The following is an 18,482-nucleotide window of genomic DNA, read 5'->3' as shown; positions in this document are numbered from 1 at the left end:
TGTGACCTGTCTAAAGGAGGGAGATCACTCTAATTTCTAAACGAAAACCGAAAGAGTGATGGAGGATCCAGGACCAAGGAAAACATGCTCTTTTTTAATCTTTAGATTGTAGTATTAACAGAATGGAAAGATTAAAAAAATGACAACGATACGTCCATTCACCTGTGATGATTTGTTTAAATTTAATAACGTGTAAGTTTATAGTTTTTATCTAACCGTTTTAGCAGTATCAACCGATAATCATAATGTATGATAATTATGGTTGTAAATTGTTGTGGAGGTCATCACCATGGTCATGATCAAATTCAGACATATAATATTGATGGATATGGTTAGGCTCCCGTTTTATATCAATACAATATACCGGCAGATATCTTTTCAGTATGGGCCTATGCAATATATAGAGTATTTTCGAGCCAGTCAAAAACCAGTGCTTAATTATTGTGTGGAGGGGAGCTAGGGCTCAGCCGGTTTATCCTAATAGCACATGTCGCACGTGCTATGGGCGCCACAGGTCATTTTCCCCCTCTCCCGAGGTGGTTGCTGGAAAGGGGGCCCCCACTGTTATTTGTGCTACAGGCCCTGTGAATCCTTAAACTAGCTCTGGGGAAGGGTGGTGGGTTGTGATTTATGGTACAGCTGTGTCCGATGTATCAGAATGTCTGTTGATTCGGTGCACTTGGTATTTTGCTTAAGGTTGCTTAAGAAGTAGTTCATCAAGATTAACCTTGAATGCAAGTGCACACTTTCAAGGTTCAAGGTTAATCTTGATGAACTAGCTTAAGAAGGGTATCAGGCTAAAACGTCACCGTACCAAAACGACACCACTTTTTGATGGTCATTACGGCACCAAACTTTTTTTTTCGTAGACACATAGGTTTTAACTAATTTTAACTGTTAAAACCATCATGACAATAATAAGACTGGACCATTATTTCGCGTGCTACATTCCACAAACAGGTTTGTTATTGTCGTTCCATTATAACTGAAGCAGACGCCATATGTCAATGGGGGGGTGGGGGTGGTGGTAAACGTAACAGCACACATAAAACGTCATCAATTATCGTGGGGCTTACAAAATGTTTAGGTATAGCTCTCCACCAACCACCAAATTGGAGTAAGATACGTATTCATGAAGTTTAGATTTCCAGGTCACATTATCAGCAAAACGTTGCAAATTAATTAACCAAGAAGATGAAACAACATGTGACCAGTGACTCAAAATAAATTTAATAACCAAACAAATTAAATAGGCTCCTACTTGTAGATAATTTAAACTGCTTTGTTGATAGTAACTTTTCTTCTGCTTGTCTGCACGGCATTGTTTATTATTGTTTTTGTAAGATTATATATCAGTTGTTTAATTTAATTTTATACATGTGGGGTTGTGTATCTTATAAATAAATACATAACTAATGTGGGTTTTTTAAACTACCTGTATAACAGAGTCCCCAAATGACCGAACACAAAAAGACTTTCTATCGATCAACACAATTTCTAAGTAAGCAACAAAACACCATTTATATAATGTATATATCATTTTTAATACAACATTACACGTGACAATAATAATTAAATGGTCATACTAAACACTACAAAGATACACAAAGACACATACAAATTAACAGACATTTAAAATTGAACAAAATAACATAAAAATTGACAAAGATGCATAAAGATTCACAAAGACACATAAAAATTGATAATCATATAAAAATAATGACAAAGATGCATGTACTGAATTTGTTGATCTGCTAGTTGGTTGCCTCAAACTTTCATTTAATTAGATACTGACGTCGGACAAAATAAAAAAGAAAACATTTTATTAAAAGAATACACTAATGCCAAATAAAGACCACCATTCCTCTTATAAGAACGCCATTAATGCGCCGGCATCCAGCCTCATCTCGCAAGTGAGTAGTGCCTATCAGTATGCTGCGTGAATTAAATTTTGCATAACCGACATGCGAACAAAACGATCGTTCGCATGATATATTGTGCCCTGAGGTTAGATGATTAAACACTGTTCTCTACAGTAAAGTTTGTTTTATTTAACGACGCCGCTAGAGCACATTGATTTTTTATCTTATCATCGGCTATTGGACGTCAAACACATGGTCATTCTGACACTGTTTTTAGAGGAAACCCGCTGTCGCCACATAGGCTACTCTTTTTTACGACAGGCAGCAAGGGGTCTTTTATTTGCGCTTCCCACAGGCAGGATAGCACAAACCATGGCCTTTGTTGAACCAGTTATGGATCACTGGTCGGTGCAAGTGGTTTACACCTACCCATTGAGCCTTGCGGAGCACTCACTCAGGGTTTGGAGTCGGTATCTCGATTAAAAATCCCATGCCTCGACTGGGATCCGAACCCAGTACCTACCAGCCTGTAGACCGATGGCCTGCCACGACGCCACCGAGGCCGGTCTGTTCTCTACAGAGAGTTCAATTTGTTACCGGCCCATGAATGGCAGCACACCTTCCCAGCAACTGACTGAGGGAAAGTCCTTATATTCCCCCCAAACTTGGAAAATGTCTTCCTGTCGGATGGTTGCCGTCTCTCATATATACGTTCGAAGGTTGCCTTCCTGGACCATCCTGGTCTGGATAGGCAGCAATCGGGCCTTCTTGTACAGTTCAGGGATTAATTTGTAAATCCCTTGTGGCTGGTCTCCCACCTTGTTATTAATTCTATGATGCCAACCTGAAATAATAATATTAAAAAAATAACTACGATATCTGAAGTATTAATTGGATAAATTTGAATGCATAAAGTATGGATATGAACGATACAGTGACTATAAACGATATAGTCCTCTGGTCAGAAATGTAGAAATATGAAGGGAGTCTGTGAACTCCTAAATATGTAAAATTATTTTCAAATGTTTATAGATGTTAACTTACCTTCGACATGATTGTTGGTTCGGACCGTCACACCGAATATGGACCAGCATCTGGGAACAAATATGGGGTGGTCCATCCACTGACGGCCAACATATTGAATTAGTTGTTCAAGTTTCCCCCCTCGTGGCACCAATCGCTCAATCTTATTATACATCAGATGGATTTCTCTTGCCGGGAAAAAGGGAAGGGCCATGATTTTTCTCATGAACTTGCGTGTTGCGTCATTATTCATGTACGCCACCTATACCAATAAAAAGAAAAATTTAGATTTTAAATATATTGTACACTTGTTTTCTTTTATCATTTACACACACACACACACACAGACATGCAAAACAAATGTTAAATAAAACAAACTTTACTTTACTTTTTAAACATTGACTATTGATCATTAAAATTCAACCAAATGTTATTTTCCACAATGGATTATACTAACCTGCAACCCTATTTCTTGGCATTTTCTTCACACTGCCTGCGTCAGATGGAAGAGGCAACCACGTAGCTTGACATCGCGAAAAACTTTGGCAACTGCCTTCCACGTTGCCATTTCAAAGCCCATAACACAATATGTCATGACAGGCTCCTCCGGCAGAAGTTGTAGCAGTTGACGAAGCACCTTTACGTAGTCAATTGTCCTCCGTCGGGACATCAACACAAAAACCATCGGCAGTATTTTCATTTTGTGGTTGGCTCGTACGAAGGCATGGATTGACAGTAGTTGGTAGAATGGCGCTTTGACGATTTGGAACGTGCCATCCATGAACCACTGTCTACTCTGGCTCAGTTGTCGTAGTTGGCTATCAGTGGCTAGAATGAGGTGTCTTTGGTCTCTATACCGAATGTCGGCCTGTACAAAGTCATCTGAAGTTTTCATTCAGCAAGAAGTTTTCATTCAGCTAAAAATACAAACAAGTTTCCATCTATAATCAGTCATATAATGATAATTTGTCCATTATTATAATTTATCAATCAAATATAAATTAGAATGCTATGATGAAAGGTAATAAAAGGTATTATCTTGGGATCACTTTTTATAAATGAAATACATACCTCAAAATCAAGATTTTGTGGTTCTTTTGGTCTGAGTTTCTCCCTCGTGCGGTTTGCCAGTCGTACTAAGGTTGTATGCTTTTGTCTTCCTCCTGGTTGCTCTGGGTTGATATGGTGTTGTTGAGCTTCCTCTACTATGTTATTACCAGAGGTATAAACATTCACGACTGCTTTTTCTTTAATCTGAAATGAAATTATACAGAGAGTACTAACAGTGTGTGTGTGTGTGTGACATGCTGTTTTATAGTTTATGGAACAAAGTGATCACATGAGAACCAAAGTGATCACATGAGAACAGTGATCACATGAGAACAGTGATCACATGAGAACAGTGATCACATGAGAAGCAGTGCCAATCTATGAGTAGCATTATATGTGAAACAACGAAAAAAATTACCTCTACCCTCACTCGGACCGATGTCAAAATCCCTGGCTGTGCTTGATGATTATGTTGATACTAACCCTCCAACATCTGCTGTTTGAATAACGGATGCAGGGCAAGTGGATGTCTTATTTCTTACGCTACAATGGCAGTAAATTTTTATGCCACAAATTTTCTGAAAACGTATAAATAAAATGTCAAAAATAATATAGTCATACGGCGACCAACAAAAAATTGTAAGCAACCTAATGACATTTTCACTAATGTTTATAATCATATAATTATTTACATAAAAGACACGGTTATTCAGTATATTTAGAAACAAATTGCCTTACACGTATGACAAAGCTATATCCATTGTGGTCAATTAATTTCTTTTTTCCTTTCTGTGATCCAGTGTCTACTATGTAGTATTCTTCCGGTTCTGCGTCCGAAATATCACATAGGGTACCGTCTGCAATCGATCTGCAAGTATTAAAACATATTTTTTGTGTACTATAAAGATATACCGGTACCATGAATGCATCCGTCAATTTTTGTGTTTTATCGATATAAAATTATACAGTCTTGTTTATTTGTTTACTAGTACGTTTATAATAAGCATCTCATTTGCAAGTTTATCAACTTTTCCTAGTATGTGGATATAGCTATACCTTTCTTGAACCTCGTTTTGTTCGTTGTTTTCATCAATAGATGACGCTGATGATACATTTATAGCCGAAATGTCAGGGACAGTCATGTTCACGGCATCGATGTCTGCAATTGATCTGAAAGTAGTAAGGACATGTTTGTGGTAGGCCTATAGTGTAAGTACTGTGATCTAAAGAACATTCATGAAAATTGCATGAATTGTCGTAGTGCAAGATTCAAGAAACATTGAAACTTAAAATAACAAGTTAAAACCACTCGCAGTAAGAACATTTAGAAATAACACACCGCAATCAAAATGTGGTAGAAAATTAATACCTGTGTTGATCAGCAACAGAGGCTGCCAATGTGACGTTAATAGTCGAAATGTCGGGGACAATAATGTTTACGGCGTCGAACTCTGTGTTTACTGATGACTGTAGGTCGACGTCAAAAGTCAGGTGTACACCTATAGATTCAAGTTCCTGTACAGCCTCGGAAGACTCGTCTTGTCTTTTTCCAACACATCGGTTTCCATAGCTGTTATGAGATCAGATAGACATCTATCGGAAGATTCGGCACCAGATCTATCAACAATGGCCTGAAAGCAATGAAAAAATATCTACATGCTCTTACTCTTTACAATATTAATAGCACTCTTACGTACCTGTCAAATAAAAAAAACATTCACTTCATAAAAAACGTGACCTGTATTTCATCTGTGAATATGTATACATGTAATTTTAATTTTGTGGTGAAATACATACAATACGTTACCTTAATTGATCGTGTGATCCATATATCACTATTTTATTTGGGACAGTAATTCCACATCCGAGCCATTGTCGGGTATTAAGAAGAAAAACAACATGTAGGCTACAACCATTATTGTATTCATGAATATATAGTTGCATTCGTCGCCTTATATTCGTGATACACCTCTATTATTTGCTATTAAGCAATTGTTTGATAATAAATTTGTGTAGTTGAAGGACCGTACTAACTTACAAAAATACAATCTAAATAAATATTGATATTGTAATTTAAGCTGTGTAATCTAAATAAGTTAATTTTATTAAATAAAAAAATGCTATAGAAATATTTCAGGATTGTGCTGTTAATGTTATTTTAAAAAAGTGTTTACCTCAAATTCTTCAAGAACGTCATTTTCTAACCGGTTCATGCATGGCGTACACTTCCAGTCGATTTCCGTGTCATTACGTACAGCTTTCCTGTATTCTTCTTGAGTAATGTTCGTTTGGCATGTACAATGCTGCCATAAACAACATTCTGGACATTCTAAACATTGTTGTTTAGGTTTACATGTTTTTTTTGCATAAAATGCAAAGATGCGGCATGTTGGATCGTACTTCATGAAATGAATGTGCCCTGACTGACACAAGACATACCATATTTAAACGCAACTCATACTTGAGTACGAATGAAAAGAAAGCCAACATCAGTTAATTTCTTTGTACAAGTGAACATCATCCGTTATTGTTTACTTAATTACAGAACAGAGTATTTCCTAGGGTACTGTGGAGAATTTGAATAGAATGCCACCTGCGTACAAAGTGCATTGCATCTTATGTGATGTAATACAGCCGGCCAAGATCAGACAGATTAAATTCCTATTGTTTGTGTTGGTAACAATTAACAGAGTAAGTAAATGATAGTAATATAACTAATAGGGTAATAATAATAATAATAATGGTTCTTTGCAGAATGACCACAAATATAGGGAACAATAATAATATTTGTGAAAACAGAACACGCATTATTTAAAACATTTTATTATTAATACGGTAATATTAATAACAGTAATATAAACAACAATACTACTACTACTACTATAAACTAAGCTATAAACTAATATTTATTAACCATTCGTGGAAACTAATATTTATTAATCATTCATGGTGCCGTTTTAGCCAATGTGAGGTTCCGTTTTCGTCAACGTGTGGTGCCGTTTTAGCCAATGTGAGGTTCCGTTTTCATCAACGTGTGGTGCCGTTTTAGCCAATGTGAGGCTCCGTTTTCGTCAATGTGAGGTTCCGTTTTCGTCAACGTGTGGTGCCGTTTTAGCCAACGTGTGGTGCCGTTTTAGCCAATGTGAGGTTCCGTTTTCGCCAACGTGTGGTGCCGTTTTAGCCAATGTGAGGTTCCGTTTTCGCCAACGTGTGGTGCCGTTTTAGCCAATGTGAGGTTCCGTTTTCGTCAACGTGTGGTGCCGTTTTAGCCAATGTGAGGTTCCGTTTTCGCCAACGTGTGGTGCCGTTTTAGCCAATGTGAGGTTCCGTTTTCGTCAACGTGTGGTGCCGTTTTAGCCAATGTGAGGTTCCATTTTCGTCAACGTGTGGTGTCGTTTTAGCCAAAACGGTTCCGTTTTCGCCAATGTGTGGTGCCGTTTTAGCCAATGTGAGGCTCCATTTTCGTCAACGTGTGGTGCCGTTTTAGCCAAAACGGTTCCGTTTTCGCCAACGTGTGGTGCCGTTTTAGCCAATGTGAGGTTCCGTTTTCGCCAACGTGTGGTGCCGTTTTAGCCAAAACGGTTCCGTTTTCGCCAGCGTGTGGTGCCGTTTTAGCCAATGTGAGGCTCCGTTTTCGTCAACGTGTGGTGCCGTTTTAGCCAAAACGGTTCCGTTTTCGCCAACGTGTGGTGCCGTTTTAGCCAATGTGAGGTTCAGTTTTCGCCAACGTGTGGTGCCGTTTTAGCCAATGTGAGGTTCCGTTTTCGCCAACGTGCGGTGCCGTTTTAGCCAACGTGTGGTGCCGTTTTCGCCAATGTGAGGTTCCGTTTTCGCCTGGTGCCGTTTTGGCACGGTGCCGTTTTAGCCCAGTGTTTTTAGGGAATTAAAGCTTAGTTCCTTTTTCAGTCGTTAATCGAGTATCAACATATTTATTGTTACGGGTGCAATTAAATATTATTATAAGTATCAAAACAAAATATATATAAAAATGCAAAGTAGTTCAGCCTTATTGATATTATGAATGTTAAAACCAGTCGAAAAAACACCTTTCCCACATTTTTTAAATTATAGTACGGTAAACAATATAATTCTGTTTTAAGTTATTTTTATTTAAACTGAAAAGGAAAAATTAACACAGAAAAATGCAAACAAAACAAGTTTTAACACCTTACTTGACAGTCAGTTCAGTTCACAATTATTGTCACATTGTTACGAAAAATAAAAGTGAAATAAGATCAACGTGTGCACAATCTACCCAAGAAAAAAATCCATATAGGGATCTTAGCCATGCATGGCAATGAACATGCATCTGCAGTAATGACAGATTGTGCCACTCAAGAAAACGATTTGGAAACCGATCATGAGATGTCATGTGTGATAGTTTATTTTCATAGTAATATTTTTAACAAGACAAAACAAAAAAGTGCTAAAATAATCCTGGGACAATAGTGTTTATGGGCTACAAAGTGAGGTCATGGGCGGTCTATAAACAGCGTGATCATCGATACACATCTACTATGCCGAATCACCGGACATGCAAATCGTTTTGGATACAAGGGGTGTCTACATTTATACACAATTTAAAATTTTTATTTACTACAGACATAAAACAATAATTTGTAGTGTATATTAGATTATGCATTGCTTCATTGGTAAGAGACACATTTTATTAAGTATTTCACACTGTTCACATAGAAAATGGTCTTTGAATGCTTAGGTGTGCCGATACACTGGACAGCACTGTAGCTAATATTTCTACCTCAGCCGTCTAGTTTACAATTAAACATCTCAGTGCTCCCAGTAAATATAGCTGCCATTTTTTAAAAACAACCTCAGGACTCTGTTGGGGCAGTGGTCCCACGTAGCCCCAGTACTCTGACCGTAAGAGAGCAAGACGGACATTTAGACAGCTATAATGCTGTCTCGTGGTCAGAAACAACTCTGTCAAAAGTGTTCAATTTGTGCCTTAAACACAAAGTAGTCAAAGATTCCCGCTCTAATATAACAATAATCCTATGTTTGACATCTTATCATTTTCGAATTTGCTGATAATAAAAAAATTATAATTTTTTTTTATCACAAATAAACACTACAGGACGAAAACCGGCAAGTGTGTAACTTCTTATTTTGGCATTTCTTTCAAAAGTCTTTTGACAAATAGTAGGATCTGGAATCTGTTCAAGATTAAATGCATGTTGTTATAATAATATATTACCACACAATAAATTATCTTTTATCTTTTCAGAAATTTGGATCCTCTGACTGAAACAGTATCCTTTTATTGCATTCAGGTTACACATACAACATGTCCACATTTAAACAAATAAAACACCCCAACTATATCCACTTGATGCAATTGTTTTATTCAAATTTATACAAGATACACATATAAATACATTACAGGGCTAGCTCTGGATCCACAGAAAATTCCACCAATTGAATTATCTATCAAACTTCAAAAGCTGCAGAAACCCAGTTATTAAAATTCACAAATGACAAATTTGAAGAGTACTAGAGCTAGTCCTACATTGAGAACAGCATTATTGAATGAATAATAAGGTATTAGTGCATGTATCAATGAACACATTTATAATGAAAATAGCAGGAATTGTGAATTTACATCAATCTACATTCATGTATATTTGTTACCAGGTCTCTGCTTATTGTGTTCTCTGTTATTTTACTAAGTAACTGATCTGGATTTAAAAAAAAAACCTTTATTACATACTGTGTGTTATACTTTCTATCTGCTTAGAGATAATTTAGTAATTATCTGAAATACCAACAGTTCATATCTATTTGCAATGAAAAATTTGCTTTAAATATAAGGTTAAACTACTAATGGAAAAATGTAGCGGGTTTCCTCTCTGTGACTGTTAAAATGTCTAGTAAACAAAACAAACAAACTTTTTTCCTTGTATCTCTCTCTCTCTCTCTCTCTCTCTCTCTCTCTCTCTCTCTCTCTCTCTCTCTCTCTCTCTCTCTCTCTCTCTCTCTCTCTCTCGTCTCAAAATAATCATATGTTGGACACCAAATAGCTATAGTTGAAAATATACTGAGGTGTAATTAACAAAACTTTTTTTTCGCATCACAGAAGGTTTATGAAAACCTAGTACATGTATATTTCTTTGACCAATGTCCAGTATGGCTTGCCTTTCTACATGCAGTACCTGGCTCACTGGCCGGAATACTTCCAGGTGGCCGAATCACCAAGTGGAGAAGTCATGGGATACAGTAAGTTAATTCATTTTTTCTTTATAAGAACTGCAGGGTTCGTATTCAGTCTGGAAATACTTGAAAAGTATGGAATTTATATTTTGTCTTTTTCCAGGTCTTGGGATAAAGTATGGGAAAGAAAATTGTGTGAAGGTTTTGAAAAAGTAAGAAAAACGAGCAAATTTCAGTAACTTGTGTAACATCGCCCGATCGTGATCTCCTTTTACAAGCAATCATTAACATTCGGAAGCTAATCGGGAGTTTCCGATTTTATACACTTGCTGTACATTACTAAGTCTGGAAAGTAGTTTAATGTATTTTGGAAAAAGTATGGAAATTAGTTTTGAAAAAGGTGTATGAACCCTGGAACTGTTGCTAATTTGTGTGGAATTTAGCTGTATAGAACAGTAACAAATTGTGTACAATAATAGTGACACCATTTTATGTATTATATCAAAGGTTGACATCATATGTTTTTTATAACATCACCGTCAGAACTGAGAAGATTGTATAATTTACTATAAAAGCACTTCCCTGTAGGTCGTTAAGATTTACCGTATATAGGAGCCAGTACTGGGAGGCATACCTGATGACTGCCATGATATCACTGAGACTGGTATAAAACTACTGTTTCATGAATGTTATAAATGTAAAAGGCCATGGTATGTGATATCCTGTCTGGAAAAAAGCGCTTGAGATGCGATAGGTCACAGGATCAGTTCTCTGTGGACTCTGTGACCCACAACTCGTACATCATAGGCTATCATATGTACAGTTCTGTTTATTGGTAAATTACATGTTTGTTTTGTAACAACACCACTCGAGCACATAGATTTATTAATCATTGGCTATTGGATGTCAAACATTTGCTAATTTTGACATATACATGAAAACCTGCTACTTTTTCCATTAGTAGCAAAGGATCTTTTACAGACAGGATAGCACACACCACAGCATTTGATATACCAGTCATGGTGCAATGCCAGGAATGAGAAATGGCCCAATGTGCCCACCGACGGGGATTGATCCTAGACTGACAGGGCTATGGTAGGAGGAGTCAAAATGGCTGCAATGTGGGGTTTTCTTCTCGACCAAATATTGAAATAACCATATACATGTTAGGCACCAAATAGCCATTGTTTAAACTGTGCTGAGGTGTTGTTAAACAAAATTCCTTTCCTTTTGTTTTGTATTTCAGTCATGGGCAAGTCCGAAGGGTCGGGTGAAGTGTGGCATGGTCACGTGACTGCTCTAACGGTGGCTCCGGAATACCGTCGTCTCGGGCTGGCAGCCAAGTTGATGAACATCCTCGAAGAAGTGTCAGAAAAGTAGGTCCAGTGTTCTTGAATACGGTACTTCTCAGTTAAAATCCTGTTTTGTTAGTTATTATTATAATTTTTTATATATCAATGTTTATATACACTAATGTACACTAAAATGTCAAGCACACAAATCTTCAGCGATATGGGTTGACTGTCTATTGTCCGAACCAAATTGTTAACAATTACTCTCCTACCTTTAATTGCTGTTATATTTCCTCCAAAGTTTGTCCAGACACAAATCGCAAAAAACTCACTACAAATTTACAGATTCCACACTCGAGACTGCAATGATGTCGCCGATATTGTCTGTGCTGAGAATGCATAGGGAAAAATACATGCAGTTTTCTGCCGTCTGCCATGTTGCTTGTTTATGGAATACTCTTCAAGAGGGGTGAAAGCCTCCAAAGTATGTGACACAATTAATATGAAATCGATGATCTCTAGTGGTATCATTAAAATAATAATAATAATAATAAAAAATAAATAAATAATATAACGTCATCACGTTTGCTTTTATATCATAACATGTTATAACGTTGTTAGATTAAGTCCTATCCTTTCACCCCTCTTGAAGAATATTCCATAAAAAGTTAAAATGGCAGCCGATACAAAAGTACATGCTTTTTTCCCTATGCGCTCTCAGCGAAGTCGATATAGATGACATGGTTAGCATCTGGTATGTGGAATCTGTGTCATTGTAATGTTTTTTTTCAAGATTTGTGTCTGGACAAACTTTGGAGGAAATCTAACGTCAATTAAAGGTAAGAGTAATTTTTCGTAGTTGTTAACAATTTGGTTCGGACAATAGGAGACAGGTTATGTGTTAAAATAAATCACATCAGACTGAGTCTACAGTGGCCTTTTGAAGTGTTTAATGGTTTAGGATTGTTTTATTAACATTAAAATATTTACAATTATTTTCAAATGTGGTATTTGTCCACCTATTTTTTATTTGACTGAACAATTCTGAAGCATACCTAACCTAGAATAACTAAGTAGAAGACAGTAAAACGAAATAAAGAAAGAATGGGGACAGAAATAAAGAACGAATGGGGCAGAGTAATAGCTAATCTTCTCCAGGACGAAAAAAAAAGGAAGGAAGGAAATGTTTTATTTAATGACGCACTCAATACATTTTATTTACGGTTATATGGTGTCGGACATATGGTTATGGACCACACAGATATTAAGAGAGGAAACCCGCTGTCCCTTCATGGGTTATTCTTTTTGATTAGCAGCAAGGGATCTTTTATATGCACCATCCCACAGACAGGATAGCATGTACCATGGCCTTTGATATACCAAACATGGTGTACTGGCTGGAATGAGAAATAGCTCAATGGGCCCACCAACAAGGATCGATCCTAGACCGACCGCACATCAGAGTGTTTTTATGAATTGTTTGAGTTAGGAAAACAGCATTGGTCTAAAGTAAGAAGGGAAGAGGTAGTAAAAAAAAGATTTCAGGCCAGAGTTAAACATGGTTCTTATTAGGTAGACAAAAAAGGGTGAGTTAAAAAAAAAAGGGTACTTTTTTTATATATTTGGGGTTGCAACTGTATCTCTGCAACCCCTCCAAAAAAGTACGGCCCTCCTCAGTGCTGTAGAAAACTGTGGTTGGCTGTATTCTAATGAAAGTAGTTAGGTATATACATGTAATTATAAGCATGACAAGTAGAAGGCAGTGACAGCAGAAATGGTCATCGGAAATCAGTACCTACTAATGATTACAGCTAATGTTGCACTTCTCTGATTCGACAGGAAGAGATGTTACTTTGTGGACTTATTCGTGCGAGTGTCTAACCAAGTTGCCGTGACGATGTATGAGAAACTCGGCTACAGCGTGTACCGCCGTGTTCTTGAGTACTACTCGGGGGAAGTCGATGAAGATGCCTTTGGTAAGTGGTTTGACACCCCAACCCCTCCCGCTATTTCAGCTTTGATGATGATAAAATAAAATTTATATTTTGTTTGATTAATCATGGGTTGCTGAGTGTCAGAAATTTGGTAATTCTGACATGTAGTCTTCAGAGGAAACTTGTTACATTTTTTCATTAGAAGCAAAGGATCTTTTATATGAACTTTCCATAGACAGGATAGCACATACCATGGGTTCACTGAAGAGGTTTGATCCTGTGATCCAAGGATCTCAGTGCTTTACTGAAGGAAGGAAGGAAGAAAATGTTTTATTTAACGACGCACTCAACACATTTTATTTATGATTATATGGCATCAGACATATGGTTAAGAACCACACGGGTATTGAGAGAGGAAACCTGCTGTCCTCACTTCATGAGCTACTCTTTTCGATCAACAGCAAGGGATCTTTTATATGCACCATCCCACAGACAGGATAATATATACCACAGCCTTTGTTACACCAGTTGTGGAGCACTGGCTGGAACAGAAATAGCCCAATGGGTCCACCGACGGGGATCGATCCTAGACCGACCGCGCATCAGGCAAAAGCTTTACCACTGGGCTACGTCCCGCCCCCTTTACTGAAGGAGTTAGATCTTGGTCTCATTGTTAAGATTATGATAGTAGAACTTATGTTTGTGCTGAATTTCATAATAAGTTTGTTTTGTTTAACGACACCACTAGAGCACATTGATTTATTAATCATTGGCTAGTGGATGTCAGACATTTGATAATTTTGACATATAGTCTTAGAGAAGAAACCCGCTACATTTTTTTATTAGTAGCAAGGGATCTTTTATATGCACCATCCCACAGACAGGATAGCACATACCATGACCTTTGATATACCAGTCATGGTACACTGACTGAAACGAGAAATAGCCCAATCGGCTCACCGACAGAGTTTGATCCTAGACCAACTGGCATCAAGCAAATGCTTTACCACTGGGTTATGTCCCACCCCTTAATAATAAGAACCAGAAATCAGAATTCCAAAATGAATAAGTATGGTAATGAATAAGTATGGTAATAAATAAGTATGGTAATAAATACTCTGACACTGTAATCTGTTACATCTCGGACTGAATGCCACAAATCTGTTGCAAGCACTGAGGTACCCTTCCTATCTTTATAATATCATTCAGCAAGCTTTCACGTCATTAGCAGTGTTGATCAATATACACTTAATTAATTAATTTTTATATTCAGCCCATTTTTAAAAATACCAGTCAAAGGGTTCGTTGGGGACTGTACTTTGTTATGAAGTCTATATAAACATAAGCATAGATTCTTAATGGAGTGTGTTATATAGAATTTATCAAATTTATATTAATTGTTTTATTCCTCAACAGATGGGGGCATGATCTAGCTTAGTCAGTAGAGTATTTCCCTGAGGTATTTGTGTCATACCTAACCTAAGTGGATGCATTCTCTGATTGAGTTTTTCCTGTTCTAACCAGTGCTTTTTGACTGGTATGTGCTTGTGCATGTAAAAGATCCTATGCTGCTATTGAAAAAATAGTAGTCATTGAAAATGGCTGCCTGGTGCCTATAAATGAACACTGCTAATAAATACTATAAATTTGTAACTATTTTCTCTTTCTGTGTTTGTAGACATGAGGAAAGCCCTATCGCGCGATGTGGATAAGACATCCGTCATCCCGTTATCCCACCCTGTCCGGCCGGAGGAGTTGGACTGACCTTGACTCCGGTGAATCGCCATGGTGATCTGTTGTTCCAGTCTCTGATATTCGCAGCTGCACTTGTTGGTGCTATTCTCACTCTACTGCTGGTGGAGTTGTCACGACGACAAACCCAACGCTTTCCTTCACTGCACCCTTCCGTAGATCGCGATCTGTGAGACTTTGTGTTCACAGGAAGAGCCAACAGACCCATCCCACCTTTTCATTTAACTCGAAAAAAAAAATTCTCTGTCAAGTTAAATGTAAAAACTTATCTACTGTATACTTGTTTTGCATGAAAATATTTTTGTGGGTATCGATGTTTATCAGTGTTATTAGTTTTATTATGAACTGAATTTTTTTTTCTTGTCTATAGTAATTTGTGAGAGATACGCTGTGCCATATGTATGATAACTCGTAAATTTATTTATTTTGGATTAAATAATAATGTTCTACTTGTTTCCCCATATATTACAAAATATATTGTGCATCTTTTTTGTGATTTAAGTTGCCAGCAGATGTCCCTTCTTTTATTTTTGTTCACATTTCATTTCCACTTATTTTCATGCTTATATCCAATTACAGTTCAAACACGCTGTCCTGGGCACACATCTCAGCTATCTGGACTTTCTGTCCAGGACAGTAGGTTAGTTGTTAGTGAGAGAGAAGAGGGTGTAGTGGCCTTACACCTACCAATTGAGTCGTTTTTTGTTCACAGAACTTTGTTCTCAACTGGTGATCTTAAAATAATTGTAAAAATATATTTCATCTTTATAATATAACTTATATGATTGTGTGCAGGACCAGTATCCGATGCCTTAGGTAAGTCCACAATGTGCAGCCATCCATATTTAATTTGGAACATACTATAAACCTTTAAAAAAACTCAAAAAAACACCACCTACAATCTCCACCCCTTCCCCCTCTCGATTATTTTTAATTTATGCTATTGTGGCTTAATTTTTGCCAAAATATAGGATCATCATGCACTCATCGCCTGATTGCTTAAAACCTTGAACACTTAAGAGTTATATATAAGATATGTATTGAGTGATGATTAGTGTTCAGCAGATCTTGTTAAATTTATATCTTTTTTTAATAATAATAGAGCTGTGCTTACTCATCCTCCACTCCAAAAAAAAAAAGAAATAAAAAAAAGTTACATCTAGACAAAAAAATAAAAAATTCTGCATGTTTGTAATTAATGATCAATTGTATACCAACTCCCCTCGCTAGATATGGCCCGGACAATTTAATTTTCGACCTGCACGAAGGAATAAAAAAATTTGAAAATATGAAGTAATACAGGGTCTTTTAACAGCTAGACAAAAAGTGGTCTTGACTAAAAGAACACTTAAATTCCATATTTTTCTGGAGGAGGAGCAACTGTCCCTCTGCTTCCCTCACCAGATATGGTCCAGAAAATTAGATTTTCGACCTGCCTGAAGGGGGGACGTGGAATGGCAGATTTAATTAAGAAATAATAAGTTTATTTTAAGTATCTATTGGAGTGGAAAGTCGCTTTATACTTTGATAAGTGGGCCTCGCAGACGCATTGATTAGTGATCGTCTTCCACTAACAAGCCAGCTGTGTTTGGCTAAGCTACAAACCGCGGAGAGCTACGGGGGGATGGGGAGGGGAAGAGGTGTCTGAAGACAAGAGACGTGTGTTTGTGGTGATGAACACCCGGCAGACGATCTACAGGCCCGCTTCACCAGCTAACGAGTTCCCCAGCGATCGGTTCCGCCCCGTCTCTTCATCAGACTGCACATCACGTCTGCTAATGAGGCTATCAGCTTCTCTTGCACATAGACTTATTTCAGAGTGCATACCTTTACCACAGGTTTACAGTTTTTACTTTTCAAGATGCTGTCAAAAAAAAGAAAAAAAAAAGAAAAAAAAGGTTCTATTATGGATATTGGTTTTAGTATCTTTTTTTTTTCTTTTTCTTCGTGGTAATTTTAGACATATGAGACCACCAGCACCACAATTAGAAAGTTGGGCATTTTCACAGCAAAGCCCGAAAGCCAAATTTATAAAGCTTATTTTAGTCTTAAACATATGTAACTGCATACATTTACAATAATTAAATATCTGCGTGTAGCAAAAACGGACTTCGTAAATTCGGCTCTGAATTTCCCAGTGACGAATTCAGAAAGGCGAGCGTTGACGAACTATTTTACTGGTATTGTATTATATCCCATCACATTCATTTAGCGTTAGGTACACACACAAAAAACCCAGTCTACCGCACGACCTCAACCGCTCGCCCTAATGAACATGCCTAAAATTAATTTAATTTTTCATAGCAAAGACTGAATTTTACTTAAATATTTTAAGATGTATATATTTCGTTCTATCTCCAATAAAGTGCAACCCCATACACCTATGTTGGCAAATATTAGTATCCTTAAATGTTTCTTTTGTCCTGATGTGTTTGTGTGTTTAGCGTTCTGTTTGCTGCGTGTTGAAAGATGTGACTAGAAGAAATACACGTTTGATTTGCTGTATAACCTGTTGCTGCATATCTCCACGATGATTCACCGGAGTATAAACTTGCCAACTCATCACAAGTGATGAAGAAATAAAATAAATAAATATTTGTTTTCGCTATTTGTTATGACTTTGCTAGTTGGCATGACGTTGTTTGAGAAACCTCTCTGCTGGAATAATTCAGAATGTTTGGTTGATACAAAAATATTTATAATTTTGTTGTGAAAAGAAATATTTTTTCAGGTCAGTCTGTAAGAATGTTTCACACTTGTCTTGTTATCGTGATACAAAAATGTACATTTAAGAACGACAGTGCTTACTTAGCTTCTGCAAGTTTCAGTTCTTGAATTAAGTATCCCTATGGACAAATAATGATCTTTAGATAAATATGAATAGAAAAGCACTTTTGTTTTGAATTTAGACATCAATCTTCACGAAAGGCAAACAATTTAAATTAATAATATTAAAGGATGGTGCTTTTTCTCACTTTTTTCATGGACGTCGGAACGAAGTTAATGCATTTGCCCCACCCAACATCTAGTACTGAAGATAAGATGGCATTGCCACCCACCCCCTTCGTTTCTGGCATCTTCCAACGAACCTATGATTTTGTTAATGTGTAGTTAATTTTAAAGATAATTAATGAACACTACTTGAATATTTGTGGACGTTTTATGCAACTATTTATTATTAAATTTACTCAGTGTGACTGAAGAGTGCCAGTAGTTCAAGGAGTCATTGTCATAATTTTAACAGTATTGGTTGGCAGATGGGACAAGAAGACACGTGGTCCAATCTTGTGTGATCACGTGACTGTCCGCGCATATGTTTTACATTGTCACGTGGTCCAATCTTGAGTGTGATCACATGACTGTCCGCGCATATTATGTTTTACATTGTCACGCATCTATTT

At 37.0% G+C, this 18,482-nt stretch overlaps 1 protein-coding gene across 1 annotated transcript; it reads left to right on the top strand.

Moving 5' to 3' along the window:
- The first annotated feature begins 47 nt into the window (after nt 1-47).
- Nucleotides 48-17,678, top strand: LOC121370127 (N-alpha-acetyltransferase 20-like). Its single transcript, XM_041495231.1, has 6 exons — nt 48-192; nt 9,181-9,205; nt 10,079-10,169; nt 11,350-11,479; nt 13,235-13,371; nt 15,008-17,678. Exons 1-6 carry the CDS (start codon nt 140-142, stop codon nt 15,091-15,093), a joined length of 522 nt encoding a protein of 173 aa, XP_041351165.1. The 5' UTR covers nt 48-139; the 3' UTR covers nt 15,094-17,678.
- The last annotated feature ends 804 nt before the right edge of the window (nt 17,679-18,482 follow it).

This window comes from Gigantopelta aegis, chromosome 4, assembly GCF_016097555.1.
Source record: "Gigantopelta aegis isolate Gae_Host chromosome 4, Gae_host_genome, whole genome shotgun sequence".
In the NCBI taxonomy this organism is placed as follows: Eukaryota; Metazoa; Mollusca; class Gastropoda; order Neomphalida; family Peltospiridae; genus Gigantopelta; species Gigantopelta aegis.
Note: the sequence above shows the minus strand (reverse complement) of the source record. Positions and strands in the feature narration are given on the sequence as shown.